Source organism: Borostomias antarcticus, assembly GCF_949987555.1.
Source record: "Borostomias antarcticus genome assembly, chromosome: 7".
Lineage (NCBI taxonomy): Eukaryota > Metazoa > Chordata > Actinopteri > Stomiiformes > Stomiidae > Borostomias > Borostomias antarcticus.
Window position 1 is genome coordinate 26,462,783 of NC_140240.1, and position 21,513 is coordinate 26,484,295.

At 42.2% G+C, this 21,513-nt stretch overlaps 1 protein-coding gene across 1 annotated transcript; it reads right to left on the minus strand.

Moving 5' to 3' along the window:
• Nucleotides 1-14,614: 14,614 nt before the first annotated feature.
• tspan34a (tetraspanin 34a) lies at nucleotides 14,615-20,361 on the minus strand. The gene is made up of 8 exons (XM_084440847.1): nucleotides 20,248-20,361; nucleotides 18,470-18,547; nucleotides 17,088-17,303; nucleotides 16,832-16,906; nucleotides 15,694-15,801; nucleotides 15,380-15,508; nucleotides 15,194-15,286; nucleotides 14,615-15,063 (listed from the first exon to the last, which is right to left on the minus strand). Exons 1-8 carry the CDS (start codon nucleotides 20,317-20,319, stop codon nucleotides 15,004-15,006), a joined length of 831 nt encoding a protein of 276 aa, XP_084296973.1. The 5' UTR covers nucleotides 20,320-20,361; the 3' UTR covers nucleotides 14,615-15,003.
• Between the last annotated feature and the right edge of the window lie 1,152 nt (nucleotides 20,362-21,513).

The following is a 21,513-nucleotide window of genomic DNA, read 5'->3' on the forward strand; positions in this document are numbered from 1 at the left end:
AGGTACTCAAACCACTGTCTGACCGTCGAGTCTCCGTACATGTTACTGCCTTGCCCTTCAGACACTGAATGACGGCAGAGCAGCGGGGGTCTCGCACTCTTAGCATTTGCTTATGCAGGCAACATGCAACATGATGAAGACTTCTAATGAGACTTCTAATGAACTGTACTGTACACCTTGAGCAGTGCTGGGAATGTTTTATTTTTTCTTTAAAATGTTTTACAACTTCAATTACTGTACATACAATTGTTGTGACTTAAGGCAGACTTACTTTACAAAATCAATACATGACAAGTTACTTAGCAGAACTGTAAACACTTCATATACCCATCCAATGCACCTGATGAAGTGTGTGGGAATAGTATAGTCTTCATTAGGACCAATGCACATGATGAAGTGTGTGGGAATAGTATAGTCTTCATTAGGACCAATACACACGATGAAGTGTGTGGGAATAGTATAGTAGGAGAGGATGAGAGCTCCTATGGTGAGCAGGTTATTATTGTTTATTGTTGTTGGCAGTAGGCCTAATATGTGTGTTGCTAATAAAAATGTGTTATTTCAAAATTTTCGTTGTGATCCTAAATTTCTTTCTGTGCTCCTACATTTTTTCATTTAGGAGCACATGTGCTCCTAGTGAAAAATGTTAGCTTAGAGCCCTGCTGTAGAAAGTTATCTTTCTCTTCATTTTTCCTGACAGGTACAAAATCAAAATGCAGCCACCTTAACATCATGGGAAGTAACCTATTAGCAATGTTAACCATCTGCATTGCTTTCAGCATTCAAATACCAACTCTCATGCAGACACGCATTTGAATTGAGGATTGTATGTGAGATTCGCACAGTAGCCTAACAGACTCCCCACTCCTAAGCTAACCTTACCTCAAATCCACATGCCGCTTCTCTGGCAATGGCATTTTAAACCTATCTAAAACGCAAACGTTAGCTCAGGCGGTGAGGTAACAAGCACAGCCTAATAACGTTATCTAACTAACGTTAACAACTTAGCACTGGGAGTTCGACAGAATCTTAGCTAGTGGCTAGTAGCTGCATTGCTGCAGGTGATAGCTAGCTAGCTAATGTTACATGCTCATTCAAACCAATTAACGTTATTTCCTTTTCTCATTCAACTTGTCTTAGTTAGCTATCCCAGCTATACAATACACACACGAAACAAAAAACAACGTTAGTACACTTATTTCTACTTGTTAAATCTTACCCGTCTTCCTCACGCTAGAGGCAGAGTGCAGCGGCCGTGCAGGCTGTGCCTGATTGGCTTGAGACCGCGCTCGCGCAAATGACTACAAGCGACCGTTGGTGGATCTATTAATACATCCATGGTGGATCTATTAATACATCCATGGTGGATCTACAATAGGCGGCAGGGTTGTACCATCATTGAGCTATGGGGATGGCATGCGAGGGGGAAACATAAAATAAAGAAAAAACATGCATGTGCGCTGTTAAAATGTGTCCATCTAGGACCAACAGCTGTAGAGGGTCTTTCTGAAATCTACAATCATCTCCACTGTCTTAAAGTCGCACTGAAATGAAAAAAGCATTCTGTCCCATTTTGGTTCACATAATTGGTCAAAGTGTTCACCTATTCAACGATGTATGCCCAAAAAAATTACAAAATTCTACTTTTGTTGTAATCTTATATAAAAGTATATAATTTCTTACTTCCTGGAAAACGGTAGGTCACGTGCAATGACGACAACAGGTACCTTAGATTTTAGGCCAATTAATAATCTCACGACATCCACCCGTCAATCAACACTATCCTTCTATCGAATCTGTCTAAAGTTCTTAAAACCTGTCCACTTGTCAATTTTCCAATCAAATTCCTCTAAAAATATGTCAAAATACGGAAGTTAGATGATCTCAAACGTCCGTTAGAGTGTGACTTTAAAGGACAATGCTCGTTGACAACCTGGACCTTATTTACGACATATTATAAGATGTTTGACTCACCGAGATCACTTTGGTGTAGTTCGGAGGCATGTAGAAGAAATTTAAAATCCAGCGCAAGCCAGTATATCCATGTAATGGCGGTGGTTGGGGCACCGAGAATGCAGTTTTAAAAAAATCTATTTTCTGCCGTGAAACGGTTGTTTTCATCAATCTGTCTTTATGAATCGCTAGTTGTGCTTACATAGAGTGTAGGCCTGTTGTGGTTTTTCCCATGCCTCTGTAATATGATCTTTAGAAACGTCGAAATAGCTTCCTCACTTGCTCCAGCACGCATGCGCACAGCGTGCTGGAGCAACGATTGCGCGCTGTGCGCATGCGTGCAGGAGCAAGTGGGGAAGCTATTTCGTTTCGAAAGACGTTTCTCAAGATCATATTACAGAGGCATGTGAAAAACCACAACAGGCCTACGCTCTATGTAAGCACAACTAGCGTCTTATATGTCGTAAATAAGGTCCAGGTTGTCAAAAACGAGCATTGTCCTTTAAGCACCAGGTTGTTTTGGCTGCACCAGGACAGTAGCTGGCGAGTCTCACACCTGGATGTAGGCTATTAATAAAACAATAGGTCTCACACCTGTAGGCGGACTCGTCACCCTCAGAGATTAGTCCGATGACGATGGTCTTATCCGAAAACTTCAGGAGCTTGACAGACTGGTGGATGGAGGTGCAGCTGTTTGTGTACAGAGAGACGAGTAAAGGGGAAAGGATGCAGCCTTGGGGGGGGGGGGGGGAGCCGGTGCTGATGGTCCTGGAGTTAGATGTGTTTACCCAGTCTCACGTGCTGCTTCCTGTCAGACAGGAAGTCTGTGATCCACCTGCAGGTGGAGTCAGGCAGGCACACGCAGCTGAGAAAGCATTCCCTCCAGTGTGGGCATTAGGATGGAGGTATGTAGCCTACAGAAAATGTCTCTCTCCTCTAGACAGAGTACCTCTCGGTGCATGAGGATGGGTGTGAGTGAGTGTGTGTGTGTGTGTGTGTGTGTGTGTGTGTGTGTGTGTGTGTGTGTGTGTGTGTGTGTGTGTGTGTGTGTGTGTGTGTGTGTGTGTGATATACTGTCTGTTGGGGGAGCTCTCATTCAGTCTAGCAGTCTTTCTTCCTCTGTCTTCTCTCTCTCTCTCAATCAGAGATGCGGTGAAAAGGAAGTGAGGAGGAGAGGGGAGGGGCTGTACCCAGCAGAGAGAGGGAGGTGATTCTACTCTTGGTGCATCTAAGAGCTCCAGACTTGCTGTGAGAGGCTCAGATGAGGATCTGGAGGCAGAAGCAACAGCCAGACGTTACTGAGTCCAGCTGTCTGACCGTGTCTGAGAGAAGCTGGGATCCTCAGAGACCACAAGATGAGGAGCCTCCTGGTAGTCCTCCTCCTCTGTCTTACCACAGGTAACAAGCTGCTTCACACACTCTCACACAGGAAGACTTTCTAGAGGGGGATAGACCGCAAAGACATAATAATAATAATAATAATAATAATAATAATAATAATAATCAGTAGCGTTTCTATCTTATATGCCACCCTGGGCTACTATCGTGTAATCCGTTCTGGTTTGGGGACTTATATTTTGGTTGCTCGTGCTCGCACTTTGTTGACATTGACAAGCGCTGGCTCCAGGCTGGCTCTGGCCGGATCTAACTGAGTGTTACTCCGTCTGCCAACTCACAGACAGAAATATAAATTCCACAAACCAGAACGGTTTCTTTTTCTTACTCTTACTCCTCCTCTTGTCTGATTGGCAGGTTGTGTGAGCTCCTTCTCAGTGATTGGATACTCAGGAAGAGCAGTCGTCATTTACTGTGGATATCTCAGTAACAAAACAAGTTATCCAAAGTATTTCTGCACCCAGTCAGAGTGGGGTTGTAAAGACTTGATAAGAACCGAGAAGAAGAATGTCTGGGAGCACAGTGGGAAGTTCTCTCTCTATGACGACACTATTACGCTTAGATACACCAGGATGATCATCAGAAACCTGACCAGAGAAGATGGAGGGACCTACAGGTGTGGAGTGGAGATCTCAGGATTGCCAGATAATTACACGGAAGTGGAGCTGTCTGTGAAACATGGTAAAACACTATAACATAGCTATGCTTCAAATCAATCAAAAATACTTTTCTAAAAACATGACATTACATTACAGTACATTTCTGACATTTTGTTTTCAGAAATTATGGTCTATAGAAGACTTTATTGTATCTGAAATGTAACAGATGAAAGGTACCATCATGACTGAGAGAAGCAGGTCTGTAGAGACTGGGCTGTCTGTCTGTGTTTCTAGTACTCTAAACATTGACAATTCAGAGACTGAAATGTCAATGTCCATGTAATTTTATTCCTATAGCTGTCTGTGTTTCTACTGTGTTTCTACTGTGTGTGTTTATACTGACAGGTGTGTGAAGACTAAGCTGTTTGTGTGTCTAGATCAATGCTGTCAGAGTTCAGTCGAACAGACTGGTCACCTGGGAGGAAATACCTCCATCACCTGCTTCTATCCGGCTGACCACAGTAAAAGCATCAAGTACTTCTGCAGGGAAGACGATGACAACATCTGCAGGAACCAGATCGTTCTAATGGCCTACCGCGTGTCACTTACGTCAGGGAGGTTCTCGGTGTTCGACAACAGCAGGAAGAACGTCTTCACAGTCACCATCTCTGGCCTGACTGAAGAGGATGCTGGGACGTACTGGTGTGGAGTGGCGGTAGCAGGAGGGACTCACGGTGGCTACGTCTCTCAGATCACACAAGTGCTGCTGAGAGTCCAAGGTGAGGAGGACAGCACGGTACACACTACACCAGAGTTGGTTCTGTCACAGTGATTACTCTCATTGAGAGAGAGAGAGGGTAGGAAGGGAGAGGGGGGGAGGTGAGAGAGAAAGGAAGCAAGGAGAGAGGTAGAGGGAGGGAGGGAAGGAAAAGAGAGATAAATAGAAGGAGACGGAAGAGGCGAGAGGGAGGAAGAGGGAAAAAAGAGAAAGAGAGAGGGAGAGAGAGTATGAGAGCGAGATAGAAGGAGAGAGAGGAGTGTTTGTGCGTGCATGTGTGTGTCTGTGCGTGTGGGTGTGTGTGTGGTGCATTGTTACTGACGAACATCATCTGTGCCTCTGCCAGAATAGATACCCTGACCAAGATAGCTTGTGGTTGAATAAACAAAGATAACATTCTCTCCATTTTTGTCTTGCCCCCGAGGCTCCAGAGGGCCAGGAGGGGCTGGCGAGACTTGGGCCCAGTCCCAATGTCCACCCTTATTTACTCACAGATTTGCACGAGGGCTTAGGGCTGCCCCATTGTCAAATCGTGAAGTGCATGAGGGTTCTCTGGCACGACATTTTGAGCCCTTTATGCCCCCTTACCGTAAGTCCGCATTGCCCACAGTTCATATCGCTGTGATGTGAAACACGGGGTTATCTGAAGAACGGCCAAGAAACAAGCACGGACAGATCAACCAACCCTACTGTTCATGTTACAAAACAAAATATGTTTTCATGTTTTCAGCTGGACTTGCTTATCTGCTCAAGTAGCCTTATAATTATTTTGGTTTCAATACTTTTATGTACAGGTTACCAGCCATATGGGTTTGTATAATTTGATTTGTTTGAAAATATGTAGGCTATGGTTATAAATTACATAGATTTCCGTTGCCATAAATCATATGATTCCCCAGTTAAAACTTGCATGACATTAATCATCCATCTCTGTGCAGTATTCTTTGAATTGAGATTTCCAGCATGAATATGGAAAGAGTTGTGTGGTGCAGAAATGTGTTGTCATTCTTGAGTTTCTCAACTCAACAACAATACTTTTCATTCATCACAAACAAGAATCACAGGCAATAATGGAGTTAGCTTATGACCACAAAATGAAATGATTTCAACAAATTGAACAGAAATGTTTTGAGGGTAACACAGAGGGTTTTGATCATGTAAAGGGGATTTGACTCAGCCCAAAATTAATTTACATGTAGGCCTACAAGAAAAACAACGTAAAATTGAAAAGTAAAATAAAAAGTCCCACACCCACAATAGTAAGAAATATGTTTTGACGTCAACGTAACGTGATGTCGCAAGTGGTGTCCCATTCCTTTTTATACCATTCCGAGTCCTTTCAGCCTCTTGCACTCAACCACTTTACCAGGTGACGTCAGAATCCAAAGAAACCTAATACAAAGTTTGTAAGACTGCCATTAAGAGGCCGACTTTGCAGCAAGAATATTGGTCGCAAACGCAGAAGAGTGTGAATTACAGAGCCCAATAATGATATGAAATATTAATGTGGCTTTGGGCGAGTTATAGTGGTGGTTGTCACTAGGCAAATTAATAAAATTAATTTGCAGATCTACAGAAAGATGTGGTGTAGGTTTGCTATGTCAAAAGTCAGCTACTACTGTATCTGAATTGTCGTTTCATGATGTTGCCTATGTATCGGCTTGTAGGCCTAGTAAAGCCCTATTCGCATGGGACTATTATGCAAGGCTTAATAGCCCTTGTGATCATCACTCTCACAGTTTCTCTCTGTCCATCCCTCTCTACCTCTCCCCCATTCTGTGCACTCTCTATCTCAGGAACAGCCACAACCTCCTCCACCTCTGTCTCCTCCATGTCTCCTGCACACCCTTCATCCTCCACCATCGTCATCTTCATCACCACCATCATCTTCATCACAGTCATACAACGGTTATTGTTGAAGAGTAGGCTACTGACCTATTGACCTCAAGGTGATGGCTTATTATGTGAAGTCCCTACCACGGCTTATAGAACCTCACCACCAGGTTTTATTGTTATCCGTGGCTCATGAATCTAATATGTTCCTGCTTAAACTACCAGAGATGAAAAACTGTCTCGTGATAAAAATGTAATAGAACAATTTTTTCTAAACAGTGTTTTTTTTATATTTATGTAAAGCGACTTTGGGTAGAAAAGCGCTATACAAATCTGATGTCTTATTATTGTTATTATTATTATTATTATTATTATTATTATTATAGGACTGGCTGTAAATGAGCCACTATCACCTACTAATTCACACCCTCATCTTTTCAAACAAAGCACTGAAAAAGATGAGATGTGGATCAGTGCTTGTATTAGATCAATTAAGTTATGTTTTGCATTTTATGTCTTTCTAATAAAATACAAATTTCCAGTCATATTTACATCGTTCAAGTTTTGTTAAAAAAATATTGGGTAACACTTTAGAATAACTACCCCTTATACATATGTAATAGATCATCCACAAACTGTTAGTTAATGAGTTATTAATGATGTGTTAAATGTTTGTTAACAGTCAGTTAATGATTTACAACTATCCCTTATAAATAGTCAATAGATCATCCACACTGTTAGTTAATGAGTTATTAATGACTTATTAAATGTTTGTTAATAGTTGGTTAATGGTTAAATAGATAAAAGATAATGAACAGATATGAACAGTTAATATATAACGAACAAGTGATTAGTAAACTACTTAATAATGACTTGTATTTGTTACTAGTTGATTAATAGCTGAAGCTACTAGCTAGTGGTTTTTGATGTTAACTACTGTAGCTGAAGCTTCTGTTTTTTCTCTTTAAAAAAAATAAATAATCAGATTTCATCCCATTTATCCCATTTCCACCCAATATGATAGTGAATCACCCACTTAGCTAAGGATCCATTTACATGCCTGTACCATGACCACTCAGTGAAATTCCTCATCAAATTCAACCATTCCGGTAGGCATCAACAGTCAAAAAATGTTGCTTTTCGATTTAAAATCTAGATGAATCCTTTAGGCCCACATTTGGTAATAATTCAAAAAGAATGGGTTACCTACAAAAATAAACTTGAGTGTCCATTATAAAACAACGGAACAATGTTAGCTAGCTAGCTTTTTCAACCCACATTTCTCCTTTACTCTCTTGCTTGTTTACTCTGATACTCTGCACGTTAGTCATTCACTGACTCTAACTCCCAGCATCCCTCTACTCCCCACCCCCTTAAATCCAATCGAGATTGGAAAACATTTTTAGATTGCAGTGTCGATAGTTTTGCTCTCAAATCTATTTTTGGTTTGCAGTGTGGAAAGTTTTGCTCTCAAACCTATTCTGTTTGCGTAATAAAGACACAAATCTACCAACACAATATGGCACCTGATTTGCAAGCAAAACTTTTTGATTGGTAAGCAAAACATTTGAATTTGGTAGCAAAACTGGCATACAATTCCTTTAGATTTGCAAACAAAAGTTTTTGATTCACATTTACATTTTTTTATCAAACATTTATTTTACTTGCAATAAAACCGTTTTGGATAGCAGTGTTGATAGTTTTGCACTCAAATCTATTATTTGATTGCAGTGTGGAAAGTGTTGCTCTCAACACTCAAAAAAAAAAAATCTTTTTTGATTGCATAAAGACACAAATCTACCTCCATAGCTACTTGACAGAAAATGGAAATCTGGAGTATTGGTGAAAAATTATTTCACAACTACGTTTTGAGCAGCAGCTCAAAATAAAAGAAGATGGGAGACCTACACCTTCTCTGGACACGATGAAAAGACAGAAAATGGAGGGAAAATAGAGGTATGTAGCCTACAGAAATGTCTCCTCTAGGCAGACTATATCTCGGTGCATGAAGATGGAAGTGTGTGTGTGTGTCGGTGTGTGTGTGTGTGTGTGTGTGTGTGTGTGTGTGTGTGTGTGTGTGTGTGTGTGTGTGTGTGTGTGTGTGTGTGATATACTGTATGTTGGGGGAGCTCTCATTCAGTCTAGCAGTCTTTCTTCCTGTCTTCTCTCTCTCTCTCAATCAGAGATGCAGTGAAAAGGAAGTGAGGAGGAGAGGGGAGGGGCTGTACGCATTAACTGAAGCAGAGAGAGGGAGGTGCTTCTACTCCTGCTGTGAGAGGCTCAGATGAGGATCTGGAGGCAGAAGCAACAGCCAGACGTTACTGAGTCCAGCTGTCTGACCGTGTCTGAGAGAAGCTGCGATCCTCAGAGACCACAAGATGAGGAGCCTCCTGGTAGTCCTCCTCCTCTGTCTTACCACAGGTAACAAGCTGCTTCACACACTCTCACACAGGAAGACCTCCTAGATTTGGTTGGACACCAGATATATAATAATTATGAAATTAATAATAATAATAATAATAATAATAATCAATAATCAACTTTATTTGTATAGCACCTTTCATTAAAAAATGCGGGGAAGGGGACTGGGCCCAGGTCCAGGCCTAAAGCCGGAAGTGGACTGGTGTATGTCTGTGTGTACGTGTGTGTGTGTTAACTAAATGCTACGACATCCACAGCAGACACGGGAGTATCTATCGGACTCAGGGTGGTCTGCTGGTGACAGTGGGGCATCCACTGGACCTGGTTAGAAGATAGGAGGGACAGAGAGAGGCACTAGGGAGAGGGGAGGCATGAAAGGGTTAGTAGCACACAGAGCCATACTGTAAAAGCAACACAGATATTAAAACAGAACGTGCCCGTTGCAGGGCAACCTGGAGCAAGCTCCTGGAGTATGTTTGTCTAACAGCTAAGAACATTTATAGAGCAATAAATTACATTAAATTACATTTTCAGAGCAAGAAAGGCTAAAAACATCATGGGAGAGGTATGGCAAACACTGGTGTATCTAAGATAAAATTAAGATGAAAATAGAATAAAATGCATAAGATGGAAAATTGAACCCTTCACATTGAACTGCACTGCATTGTTTCACTTCAAGGACCAATCCGCGATCAGCGCTTTCTTTTTGGGAGGCCACACAGCAAAAAGAGATGTGTTAGATTTGACAAAACATCTCTTTTTTTCTGTGTAGAAAGTCACCTTAGACTTAATGCTTACGTTTTTGGCAGGTGAAACTGAGAATCTTGTTACGTGCCTATCTTATTCTTCCAGGTGCATGGTGGATAAGATTGTATCTGCCCTGCGCTTGATTATTTCTTATCAGTGCGACCAGAATTGCTTAATGTTTCATGCAGGGTAGCCTACACAGCAAAAAGAGATGTGTTAAAAATGACACATGTTGTGCAGAATTTTGACTCGTGAGTGTGCTCAGGGACAACCCATGTTGTGTCAAATTTAAGAGAAAAAGAAGTGCATTACAGTAATCGAGTCGGCTTGAAATAAAGGCATGAATCAGTTTTTCAGCATTTATTTTTTTAAATGTATAAATGGTCGTTTTTTAGCTATGATAAGGTTGAGGACATGTGGTACACCAGTGTTGCTGTGGGATGTGATGAGGACATAGTGAAGTATTGATTTCCAATGTAAATCTGTATTTATAGGCTAGATGTTATTCTGCAGGTGTCAGAAACAGTGAAATAGTGATATCAAATGTTATTAGAGCACATCTTGTTAGGGTTTGAGATTGGTGGAGGTAGGACCCAAAATGCAGACGGCAGGCAGGCAGCACTGATTCAAAAAGGTTTTCATCTCAAAATGTAAAAAATAAACAGAGGAACACAGGGGAGCAAGGACCTGTGCAGACTACTCAATTTTTGGGGGGTCTTTCACAATGGTCACCATGTCAGATTAGGCGATCACAGTTGCATAAATTATTGCCGTGTCGTGGTTGGGACACTGGCGACACTACATGAATGGCCGCGACAAATCATCGTATGCTGTCTTCACGACCATGCACGTCATATCGCGAGTTCAGGTAGTCTGGTCAAGAAATTGTCAGTCATGACAAAAAATGTGAGGAGGGATAAATAATAGACTATGACTTAATATGAATAGGTCTATATACTTGTAAACTATTTGCCCTAACACTGATACTGAACCAACAGAGAACAAAGGAAACAGGAGGGCATATATACTCTGGGAGAACAATCAAGGAACAATGTACAGGTGTGCAACATGATGAGCCACAGGTGCAGACAATCACCCAGAAAAGGACATGAAGGGATTTCAACAAGACAGGGCGAACCGGGGCAGGGGAGAGGGTTCGGACCGGGACAAGGGGGTGAGCTGGGGGGAAAAGGGCTTAAAGAGTCCAGGGGCAGGGATGAGCGTCAGGGGTAAGGTTCCAGGGGGCAGGGGGCAAAACGCCAGGACCATAACACATCTACCAGTATCAGTAACAGTGAAGTAGTGATATCAAATGTAAATCATATTTATATATGTTACTAGGGCACACCTACAAGCGTCATTAACAGTGAAGTAGAGATATAATGTCCAGTAGCCGCACAGGCCTCACTATGGCAGGGTGCGACTGATGGATCAATGTCGATAAAATGCTTCTCTCCTCTTCCTCTTCACTGTTCTCCCCTGCTCCTCCCCCTCTTCCTCCTGCTCCTCCCCCTCTTCCACCTACTCCTCCTCGTCCTCACAGGTTGTGTGAGGTCCTTTTCAGTGATTGGATATTCAGGAGGAACAGTCGCCATCTACTGTAGATATCCCAGTGACAAAACAAGTAATCCAACGTATTTCTGCATCGAGTCGGAGTGGGGTTGCAAAGACTTGATAAGAACCGAGAAGAAGAATGTCTGGGAGCACAGTGGGAGCGTGTCTCTGTATGACTACACTGATGATAAATCCACCTGGGTGATCATCAGAAACCTGACCAGAGAAGATGAAGGGACCGACAGGTGTGGAGTGGCGATCCCAGGATTACCAGATAATTACAGCGAAGTGGAGCTGTCTATAAAGAATGGTAAGACACTATAACATAGTGTTGCTATATCAGGCCTTCAATTGAGCCGAAACACTTAAACACTAAAAACACAAAGTACTGTACATTTCTGACATTTGTTTAGAGAGGATGGTCTATAGAAGACTCTTTATTGTATCTGAAATGTAACAGAGGAAACGTTATCATCTTGACTGAGAGAAGCAGGTCTGTAGAGACTGAGCTGTCTATCTGTGTTTCTACTGACAGATCAGTGATGTCAGAGTTCAGTCGAACAGACTGGTCACCTGGGAGGAAACGCCCTTATCACCTGCTTCTAGCCGGCTGAATTCACTAGCGGCACCAAGTACTTCTGCAGGGAAGTCGGTCACAACAGCTGCGAGACCAAGATCTCTCTAATGTCCTATGAGATATCAGACACATCGGGGAGGTTCTCAGTATCTGACAACAGCAGTGAAAAAGCCTTCACTGTCACCATCTCTGGCCTGACTGAAGAGGATGCTGGGACGTACTGGTGTGGAGTGCAGAGTGGAGGGAAGGACAGCAGCTATGCCTCCTGGTTCTCTCAGGTGCTGCTGAGAGCCCAAGGTGAGGACAGCACAGTGTATCCTACACCAGAGCTGGTTCGGTCACAGCTGGTTCGGTCACTCTCATTGAGAAAGTGGGGGGAGGGAGAGAGAGAGAGAGAGAGAGTGGGAGGAAGGAGAGAGAGGGAAGGAGAGAAAGAAAAGAGAGAGAGATATGAGATGGAGGAGGAGAGAGGAAGAGAGAAAAAAGAGAAAGAAAGAGATAGGGAGAGAGAGAGAGAGAGTTAGAGACAGCATTTTAGAAAGGTTAACATACCATCGTGGTGTTGAGCTTAAGGGGAAGTTTAAGCAGGTCAAAAGGAACAGATCAACCCACATCATCTGTACCTCTGTCAGCACAGATACTCTAAGAAAGCTTGCTGTTGAATAAACAAAACTAATTCTCAATTTTTATCATCACGTTTTCTCTTAGTCCATTCCTCTCTACCTCTCCCTATTCTCTCTTTCTCCCACTCTCTCTATCTCAGGAACAGCCACAACCTCCTCCACCTCTGTCTCCTCCATGTCTCCTGCACACCCTTCATCCATCTTCATCACCACCATCATCTTCATCACCACCATCATCTTCATCACAGTCATACAACGGTAATGTTTCTATTTGCTATTTGATCTCAGTGGAAGATGTTTTAATACTGTGATGTTTTAATACTTTAACACTGTCTGAATACTGGCTGACCATGTGTGTGTGTGTGTGTGTGTGTGTGTCATGTGTATGTGGTGTATGTTCTCTCTTTGTGTGTGCGTGTGTGTGTGTGTGTGCGTGTGTGTGTGTGTGTTCCAGGTATCACTGTGAGCGTAGTGGTGTGCATGACCCTGGCTCTGGTGGTGCAGTCAGTCTTCCTGGTCCATCTCTACCGACGTATGAGCAGCAAGACTCAAGGTGAGAGACAGCTGATCCAAACACACACACACACACACACACACACACACACACACACACACACACACACACACACACACAATTTGGAATAATGACCCCACCCCTGTGGTAGTGCTAGTTTATAGAAAGACATTGTTTGCCTTTTATAGAAGGAGTTCAGGATCAGAATCAGAATTGTTTATTGCCATTTGTACTGTACATAGATAGGAATTTTTCTGACACTGGTGCTTTACAACAATACAACAATGGACAAGTGCAAGGACAGGACAGGACAGTGCAAGATACAAACATAGTACAAAAACCAGCAGTGCAATTGGACTACAAAGAGTCAGTGCAGTAGTCAGTTTAGTATAAAAAATTGCAGGGGGCGTTGGAGAGAGCCAGAGGGGAGCCTTGTTGATAAGGCTGATGGCCGTGGCGAAAAAGCTGTTCCTGTTAAATCTTCTTGTTTGTAAACAAGCTCATTTGCGTAGAGCTACGTATTTCCTGAGAGGGGAGACGTGACCAGAGAGGTGCCCCTGCTGTCTGTTACTCATCAACTCAGTCTATGAAATACACACATTCACACACAGTATATAAATTGCATGGTTCCCTGAGGTAGTTCTAGTATTGTGTGTTCCACAGTATTCCTCACTCTCTCTCTTTCTCTCTCTCTCTCTATCGACATCTTTCTTCACACAGGCCCAGAGGAAGCAATGTTATAGTGTTGTGATGTCTCTCTCCCACACACTTTCTCTCTCTCTCTCTCTCTCTCTCTCTCTCTGGTGGTGTCGGCCAGCCTGGGGTTGGTTGTCACGGTGACTGTGCTAGGGTGAACCCTGCTGGTGTTCCACAGGAAGAGGAGAGGAGGAAACAGGAAGTCACCCAACAACCTCGGCAGCACTGCTGCAGGACAGCTGAGGGTCTTCTGACCAGAACCGTCCCATCTACACAGACATGTCCCTCACACCCTGTGTTTAGACGGAGCCCAGATCTATATGAACAGGACGGGTGTAAGTAAAATGCTGACAAATGTCCATCAGAGTAAAGTGAAGCTTCTGCCATCTTACTTACACCCATCAGTTTTCTCAGATCTGCACCAGTGGCCAGGGAACCGGGTTGCTCTGTTAATCTGTAATCTGGGCCACAGAAATTGAGAGGTGATCTCTGGTGAATGTTTGTGGTCAGAGTGCCCCCTAGTGGAATTACGCTGCAATAAATCAGCATGAGAAGGGTATGAGGCCCTGTCACACTCCTCTCCGTTCCAGTCTGGGGTGATCTGAATCTTGTTGACCATGTGTGTCTCCCCCCTGCTTCTCCAGGACGACTGTGTGTATGAAGAGATCAGAGAGGAGGACGGACTCCCTCGCTGCTGTCGTCTCTACTGTCATCTCTATTGTCTACTGTCAACTCTCCCTCCGACGGACTTGCAACAAGCAACTGAAATACAATATCAGGTCAACCATATCAGATTCAACAATATTTATTGTAATTCTCTATAATAGAAAATATGTTACACAAATGTGTAGGCTATTTCAAAATCTCCCCAAGGAAAACTAAAAGAACCCCCCCCCCCCCCCCCCCCCCCCCCCCCCCCACACACACACACACTTTTTAAAACTTGGCCTACATATTATAACATTATTATTAGTGTGGCATCATTTTATTGTACAAAAATAAATTTATTGAACACATAATTCAGAAGTCATAATAATTACTCCAAAGATCAATTAATACTATTGTATAAAGTGATACTTGCTCTTTTTCCACAAAACATCAATACCCTTAGTTTTCAGCGAAGAAAGTAGTCTGTGTAAATGAATAAATGTATCATAAATAAGTAAATGTGGAGAGATACTGTGTTCAGGTGGAAAATGATGACATCATTTCTTCTTCTCCTTGTTTTCAGTACAAATCTAAGGTTTTTAAATCTAGAAAGGGATTTTGTCAAAAGAGGTATGGGGCTGGTTGGGAACATTCAGACAGGCTGCTTAGTCAGATTTACTCCCGATATCCTTGTACAAGATGATTGAAACCACCATGGCCGCAATCTGAAATAGTAGAGGACAAGGCATGTGTGAAGATTATAACAAAAATGTTCCACCCAGTGCCATATAGTGAGTATGCTAGAGGTTTAAAAGGCTATGATGTCTCTTGTACATTAATTAGGAGAAACTCTACCTCAACAGCAGCAATGCCCAGAGCCACGCCTCCAATAAGAACAGCATTGTCCTCTATCAGCGTCACCAGTTTATCAAAGCAACCGGTAATCAGCTGAAAGAGATGACAAGATTTGATCAGCACCTTACCACACACACACACGCACACACACATGCACGCACACACACCTCACACACACACACTTACAGACTCCTCTGCAGCTATGGCATTGCAGATGCCATGTTTGTTGCAACATGGGAGAGGGTAGAGGGCAGTGATTGTGACAAAAGGAGAGCCGTCAAAGTCGGTGTAATTGCGGTATCCACAGCACTTGAGCTAGGAGGGAAGCACAGAGACACACTGTATTAGCTATATATGGTATTCTCAACCTGAAACTTACAGTTGACTTAATTTTATATTGAGTGAATGAAAATATAAATGTGTGTATGATGTAAAATGTAACATTTAACCTTATATAAACGTATAATAATAACCACTGATGTAAAAGTGTGGTTGTATACCTCATTCATGGTACTGTTCCACAGCGAAGTCAGGCCTTCGTTTTCTCCATACCCTTCTCTAATGCTGTTTACCATTTTGATGCTGAGGTCATTGAGGAGCTCACCAACCTGGAACACACAGCAAGCAGGAAATCAACTTCAAACTTTAATGACCGGAGCATATCCAGTTTTGTGTCATGACGATCTAACTGATGAAGACGTGGCCTTGCTGTGTCCAAACTTGAACTGGCTTATATAGCTAGACTATGAAGAAAAACCCTGAAGCTGATTGCTATAGCTCAAACTCGTAAATCACCTGTTTGTTGTTAGGCTATGTGAAAACAGCATTCCGCCGTTAGCCTATGTGAAGACACCAGTATGCTGGTTAGCTATCTTTCAGATGCAACACATTAGGATAGCTGTGTAAATGGTTTACCATAACAAAAATGTCAGAATGAATTTGCCTTTTCTAGTTAATGTAAGTTTGCTGCAGTATATGCTGTTGTAGTTAGCTTATTCTGGATTCAACAGTTCGCTGTGTCCATAGACGTCCGTGGCTGCAACAGCCTGCAGGGTCAGGGACTCCCCTATGCTACGTCATCGCTGAAATATGAAAAAAAAATCCGTTTTTGGGCGCAGCTTAGAAAGCCACCTTTTTTCAACCATATTTCTGCCCTTGGTGTCTGTAAAGATGGATTTTTTTTAGATTTTATTTTTAAAGTTGGCCTAATCATGAGATCAAAATCATAAAAAGATTCAACCTGCAATATGCTCTTTAAAGGTGCTCGGTTCGATTTTTTTCGGCCACTAGATGGGGCAGTGGTGCAGCGTATAGATATAAACAAGTGGGCGTTTTCACTCCATACGGTGCCGTTCAGGGGGTGGGGCTCAACGCCGGGCCGGCTTCGCTCATAATAAAAATAAATTCTGCATTTGCTCCACAGGCACTACACTGTTGGCTATATTTTCTGTACAGATAGTTATGACTCCCCCGGACCTATTTATAGCATATATTGGAATTTTTTATTTTTTTTATTTTTTTTTACAAAAAGTGCAGTAAATCAAACAGAGCACCTTTAACTGCAAAATGTGACTGAAATGGTTGTGATAAGCCTTGACAAAAAAAAAAAGAAACTCGTACAACTTGAGTGTCACCTACCAATGGCTGGAAGACCAGAATGATCACAGCGCCGGCGACCTCCGCAATGAAGATAACCAGCACCATGATGACGAACTGAGCCAAGACAGTTAAGAGTAGGACGAAAACAAGAGGTGAAAGGTCAAAAAGGGGGTCACATTTTGTGTACGACACCATGGCACTAACCAACGGGGAAAAAACGACGAGGGCCAAAGTCCACTTATGGGAACTAAACGGGAAGTACCCGTAGAGGGGTCAAAGGTCAACGTTGACTCACCATCAGCAGCATGCACCTGCTCTCCCGGATGGCCCCGCAGCAGCCCAGGAAGCCCACGACCACCAGCACCGAGCCGATCCCGATGAGCAGGTAGGCCACGTAGGCCAGCTGCGCCAGCTCTGCCGGGGCGTCCTCGATGGTGTCCAGGATCCCCAGCAGAGAGCTGCTGTCCACCTTCACCCACACCCCCACGCCCAGAATGACCGCACCTGCAGCCTGACTCGCAGAGAACGGATGGTGGGAGAGCAAGAGAGAAACTTTTAGTTCGAGGTACTGTCGACACTGTTGGTTTGTTGAATATTCGACTGATTTCATGTCATATAGCAAGAATTTTGGTAAAGGTTTTGGGTAGGGTAAAGTATCTTATATATTGCTAGTGAATAGATAAATTCTAAAAACGTATAAATTATTAACGGTGCTGATGAACAGGTGTGTATCTCAGGCAATTGTTTTTAACAGTCCCAAAGTGAATTTATACTGCTGCATACATCATCACCTGTCAACAATCACAACATTTTGACCAACCAATGCATCTTACATTTTTGGTGTCTAGTTGAAATGACCTGGCAGTTTATTCATCTACTACCCGTGACTAAAAAGACACAAGTTAAATATGATTTTGAGGGATTATCGATTGATCATTCTAAAGAATCAACTATGCAGCTCACTGATCGCCCAGTACAACACGTGGCCTAGTCCTATTATGAAACATGACCTAGTCCTATTATGAAACAAGGGTACGGTCATTGGCACTCAGGGCTAGAGTTCAAATAGTGTGTTGAATGGACAAGACAAGACTATTTCTACGTGACACAAATATGTTTCACTCAGTCAGAATAATCAATCCTTCCCATTTGGATGGTGTTGAATCCAAATTTGACAAAAACTCCCAGGATGCTGGGACTAAACCAGGTTTATTCACGCATGGGGAGAGGACACAGGACACACAGCAGAGGAGTAATATCAGCTCTCTAACTGAAGTCAGATATGCCCACTCTTCTTATACTGTTTTAGACATACAGACCTTACATTGTTACAATCTGGTTATAATAAATTGGGTACCTTCTCTACTACAGGGTCACTAGGGGTCACTGATTAATAGGTTCCAGGTCAAAAGGTCTCTTAGCTCTCAGGCTCACACCAGACAGGCCATATAACATGAGGTCCGTACGTACAATCACAAAATACACTTAAAGAATTGTAGTCTTAAAACTAAGACAAACACTCAATTCCACCACAATGGATACACATTCAGTATACACTTTCTACATTTCCTATACATTATAGTAAATACTATAGCCTAGACCTCTGTTAACTACTGGTCTTTTATCACTAGATTCAATACATAGAGGTAGACATGCATCAGAACTGTTTTCACTTACGAAGATGCTGAAATTGAAGATGAACATAATGATTTTGAGAAAGCCTTTGCAACACATCTTGGCTGGTTTGTGGTTTGACTGTGGAAAAGAGAAAATAGTTTAAATCGTTGTTTCAGAGCTGCACAGACATGCATGGTCAGAAGCTAGGTGGTTTAAATGGCAGTTCTTCATACTACATTTCATCCTGTGTGGAATATCTCAAGTACATTCAAATTACCAGGGGCAGCAGCATTTTAATATTTGAGAAAACCTGAACTACATTCAACTACGTTCACATTTACTATATGCGCACCTGCCTTCATTTGGTAAAACATTAACCATGGTGAAAGTTAGGGTTAGGAGAAGGCTGCTGTCTAAACATAGCTTTTGTTGATTCAAAGTGGCAATAACCTGGGTTTCAGTTGCAACGATCTGTGAGAATAAGACCATTTTGTGTCCGCTTTGAGCAGATCCTTTCTAAGGCGCATATTGCAACTAAGATGTCTTTATTTGTCAGATACTTAAGGAAGACAACCCAACCACAAAATGTCCCTATACAGAACATCCACGTGTTACAGTAGCTAGTAGTGTGTCAGGAAGACACCAAGCCCATGGAAGAACAATCTCAGATCAGAATCAGATTTAATTATGCCAGGTAGGTTTTCACACATACTGTACTAGGACTCTGTTCTGGTCAGCTGGTGCATAAGACAGGACAGTGCAAATGTGTGTGTAATAATGTTCTGAGAAGAAGTAAGGATAGCAATGGCCGGGTTTCCCGAACGAGTTAAGAAGCACTTAACTCCAAAGTACTTCTTAACTCCCATGCAAAGGGTTGCTTAAGAAGGGTTCCTTAAGAAGGTTCTTTATCGGGAAAACCCGGCCATTGTCATTAATGTGGTCTTCCTGTCACAGTTAGCCTAATGTTTATGATCCTTCTCACCAGTAGCTAGCTGGTGCTGTGTCAATGGGCCTAGTTTTTATGGTGGTTTTTATAAAAGCCATGTTCCTTATTGCCATGTGAAGGTCACTAGTCACAGTCTTTAGGGTGCTTTGACAACTGTCACCTGATGACCAGAAAGGCCATAAAGTTCCCATGACGCAGAAAACAAATTGATAAAAGACGTAGTGTCACCTGACTTCATCTTACTTTTTTTAGTAAATGAGATTAGTGAACATCCCAAAAATGTTGGGCTTGCAAGTTCAAACAGAGCACGGAAAAGTGTACTACATTGTGTCAATCCCCTTAAAACAATGAGATAATCAAACAACCTAACATCCTCTAATTTTCTGTACTTCTCATCTTCTACAGTTCTACTGCTTACTGAAAAAAGAGAACTGCCTTCACTTTCCTACAGCTTGGAACCATGTCAGCATTCAATACGCCTACATGTCACCTAGTATAGTTCTACCCACCAATACTGCCACAACGCAGTCAACTATTAATAACAAGCAATTAAGACATGTTAAGCATTTCATTGTACATAGTAGCCATTACCTTAGAACTATTTGGACATATGAGGCAGATATTGGTACATAAGTAATTTCTATGGATGTTCAGCAGAGCAAAGTTGCAGAGCATTATCAAACTATCTCTACTGTAGCCTACATAAAGGACATAGATGCAAATTCCACCTTTGTAACCATGTAGTATCGAGGTAGGCTATGTTAATCCATGTACTGAGGAATAGGCTTGTTCATTTATCATATTGTTCATATTCATGACCCCTGAGTGTGTACAGTATTAATACACATTCAATATTACTGAGTCTGATGAAGGAGAGAGGCCAGGGTCTTACCTGTGCTGAGGTGGTGTGTGTGCGTGTTGTAGTCGGGTCAGAGAGGAGTGTGTACCACACGGCCTCTCTCATGCCCTTTTATCATTATCGTCACAGGTCTCACATACACACACACACACACACAGGGAAGAGAGTGGGTTGGTTAAACGTGCCGCTGATAAGGCCACTATAGGAACGGTAGACACCACTTCCTGAAGAGGGGAGTCCAACCTAGAGAGCTTTTTGACCAATCATTGGTCAGGGCAAAAATGGCTTTGACAGGTAAAAAGGACACACACACAGGCGCACATACACGCACACACAAGCGCACACACACACAACATACCTGTTAAATGTAAAATAAATGTCTCAAATGGACACTTTTTTAAAAATATTTCCCATTAAACCTCATGAAGCCTTTAGTATAAAATGGTATAAGTTAGATTAGGTAGATCAGGAAACGGGGATAGAAAGGAACCGCAGATGGGAAATGTCCTGACAGTATTGCATTCAGTAAGCAGCTGTAAACTCATCCGTCATTTCCATTTTTATGTCTTTATGAAAGGAACAAGTTGAGGAGATAAGAAAACGTCAGTTGGACGTCACTACTGTAGGTCAAATGCCATCAACAACATTGGCCCCACACATACAGTAAATCTAAGAAAGTGTTTTCCAGTGGCCAGTACTAGTGAACAGTGCACTAATGCTGCCTGCACTAAATGTTCACTTTACTCCAGGTAAAATACTGGACAACAGACATCTATAGCCTACATTCCCTTTTTTATTTAGCCTACTGTATATCACATTAGCCTTTTAATTCATGTTTATATGGCCCTTGATATAGTATATAATGTATGTATAATAATGTACAGCCTCAACAGCCTTATTCTTCTTTTTTAATTACATTTCAGTCATTTATCAGACGCTTGTGTGTGTCCTCTGTGCACCATCCACCAAGTCAAATTCCAATGAAAGACGCATGAGTCATATGTAAGAAAAGAAAACTACCTATGTAAAAATGTACTTAGCAAATATACTTAAGTATGATTCTGATTCAGAGATTGAACACAAAATACGGTCAATTGTTTTAGTCAGTGTACAGCAACCGCAGCCTACGTGATGGCAAGAAACCCGTACGCTAGCTGGTCCCTTCAGTTTGCATCGCAAGTTTTATTTCATTCTTTTGAGGAGATAAACAGAATATTCATTGAGTTGATAGAACAGCTTCTGAAGGCAAACCACGGAAGACCTTCACTCTGAGTCAGACAACAGAAACTAACCCGAAAC

Coding starts and splice junctions, on each gene's coding strand:
- tspan34a (XM_084440847.1), bottom strand. CDS start 20,319: ATGAGAGAGGCCGTGTGGTACACACTCCTCTCTGACCCGACTACAACA. Junction 18,548..20,247: donor CACACACCACCTCAGCACAG/GTAAGACCCTGG, acceptor TCTTTTCCACAG/TCAAACCACAAACCAGCCAA. Junction 15,064..15,193: donor TGGGCATTGCTGCTGTTGAG/GTAGAGTTTCTC, acceptor CTACTATTTCAG/ATTGCGGCCATGGTGGTTTC.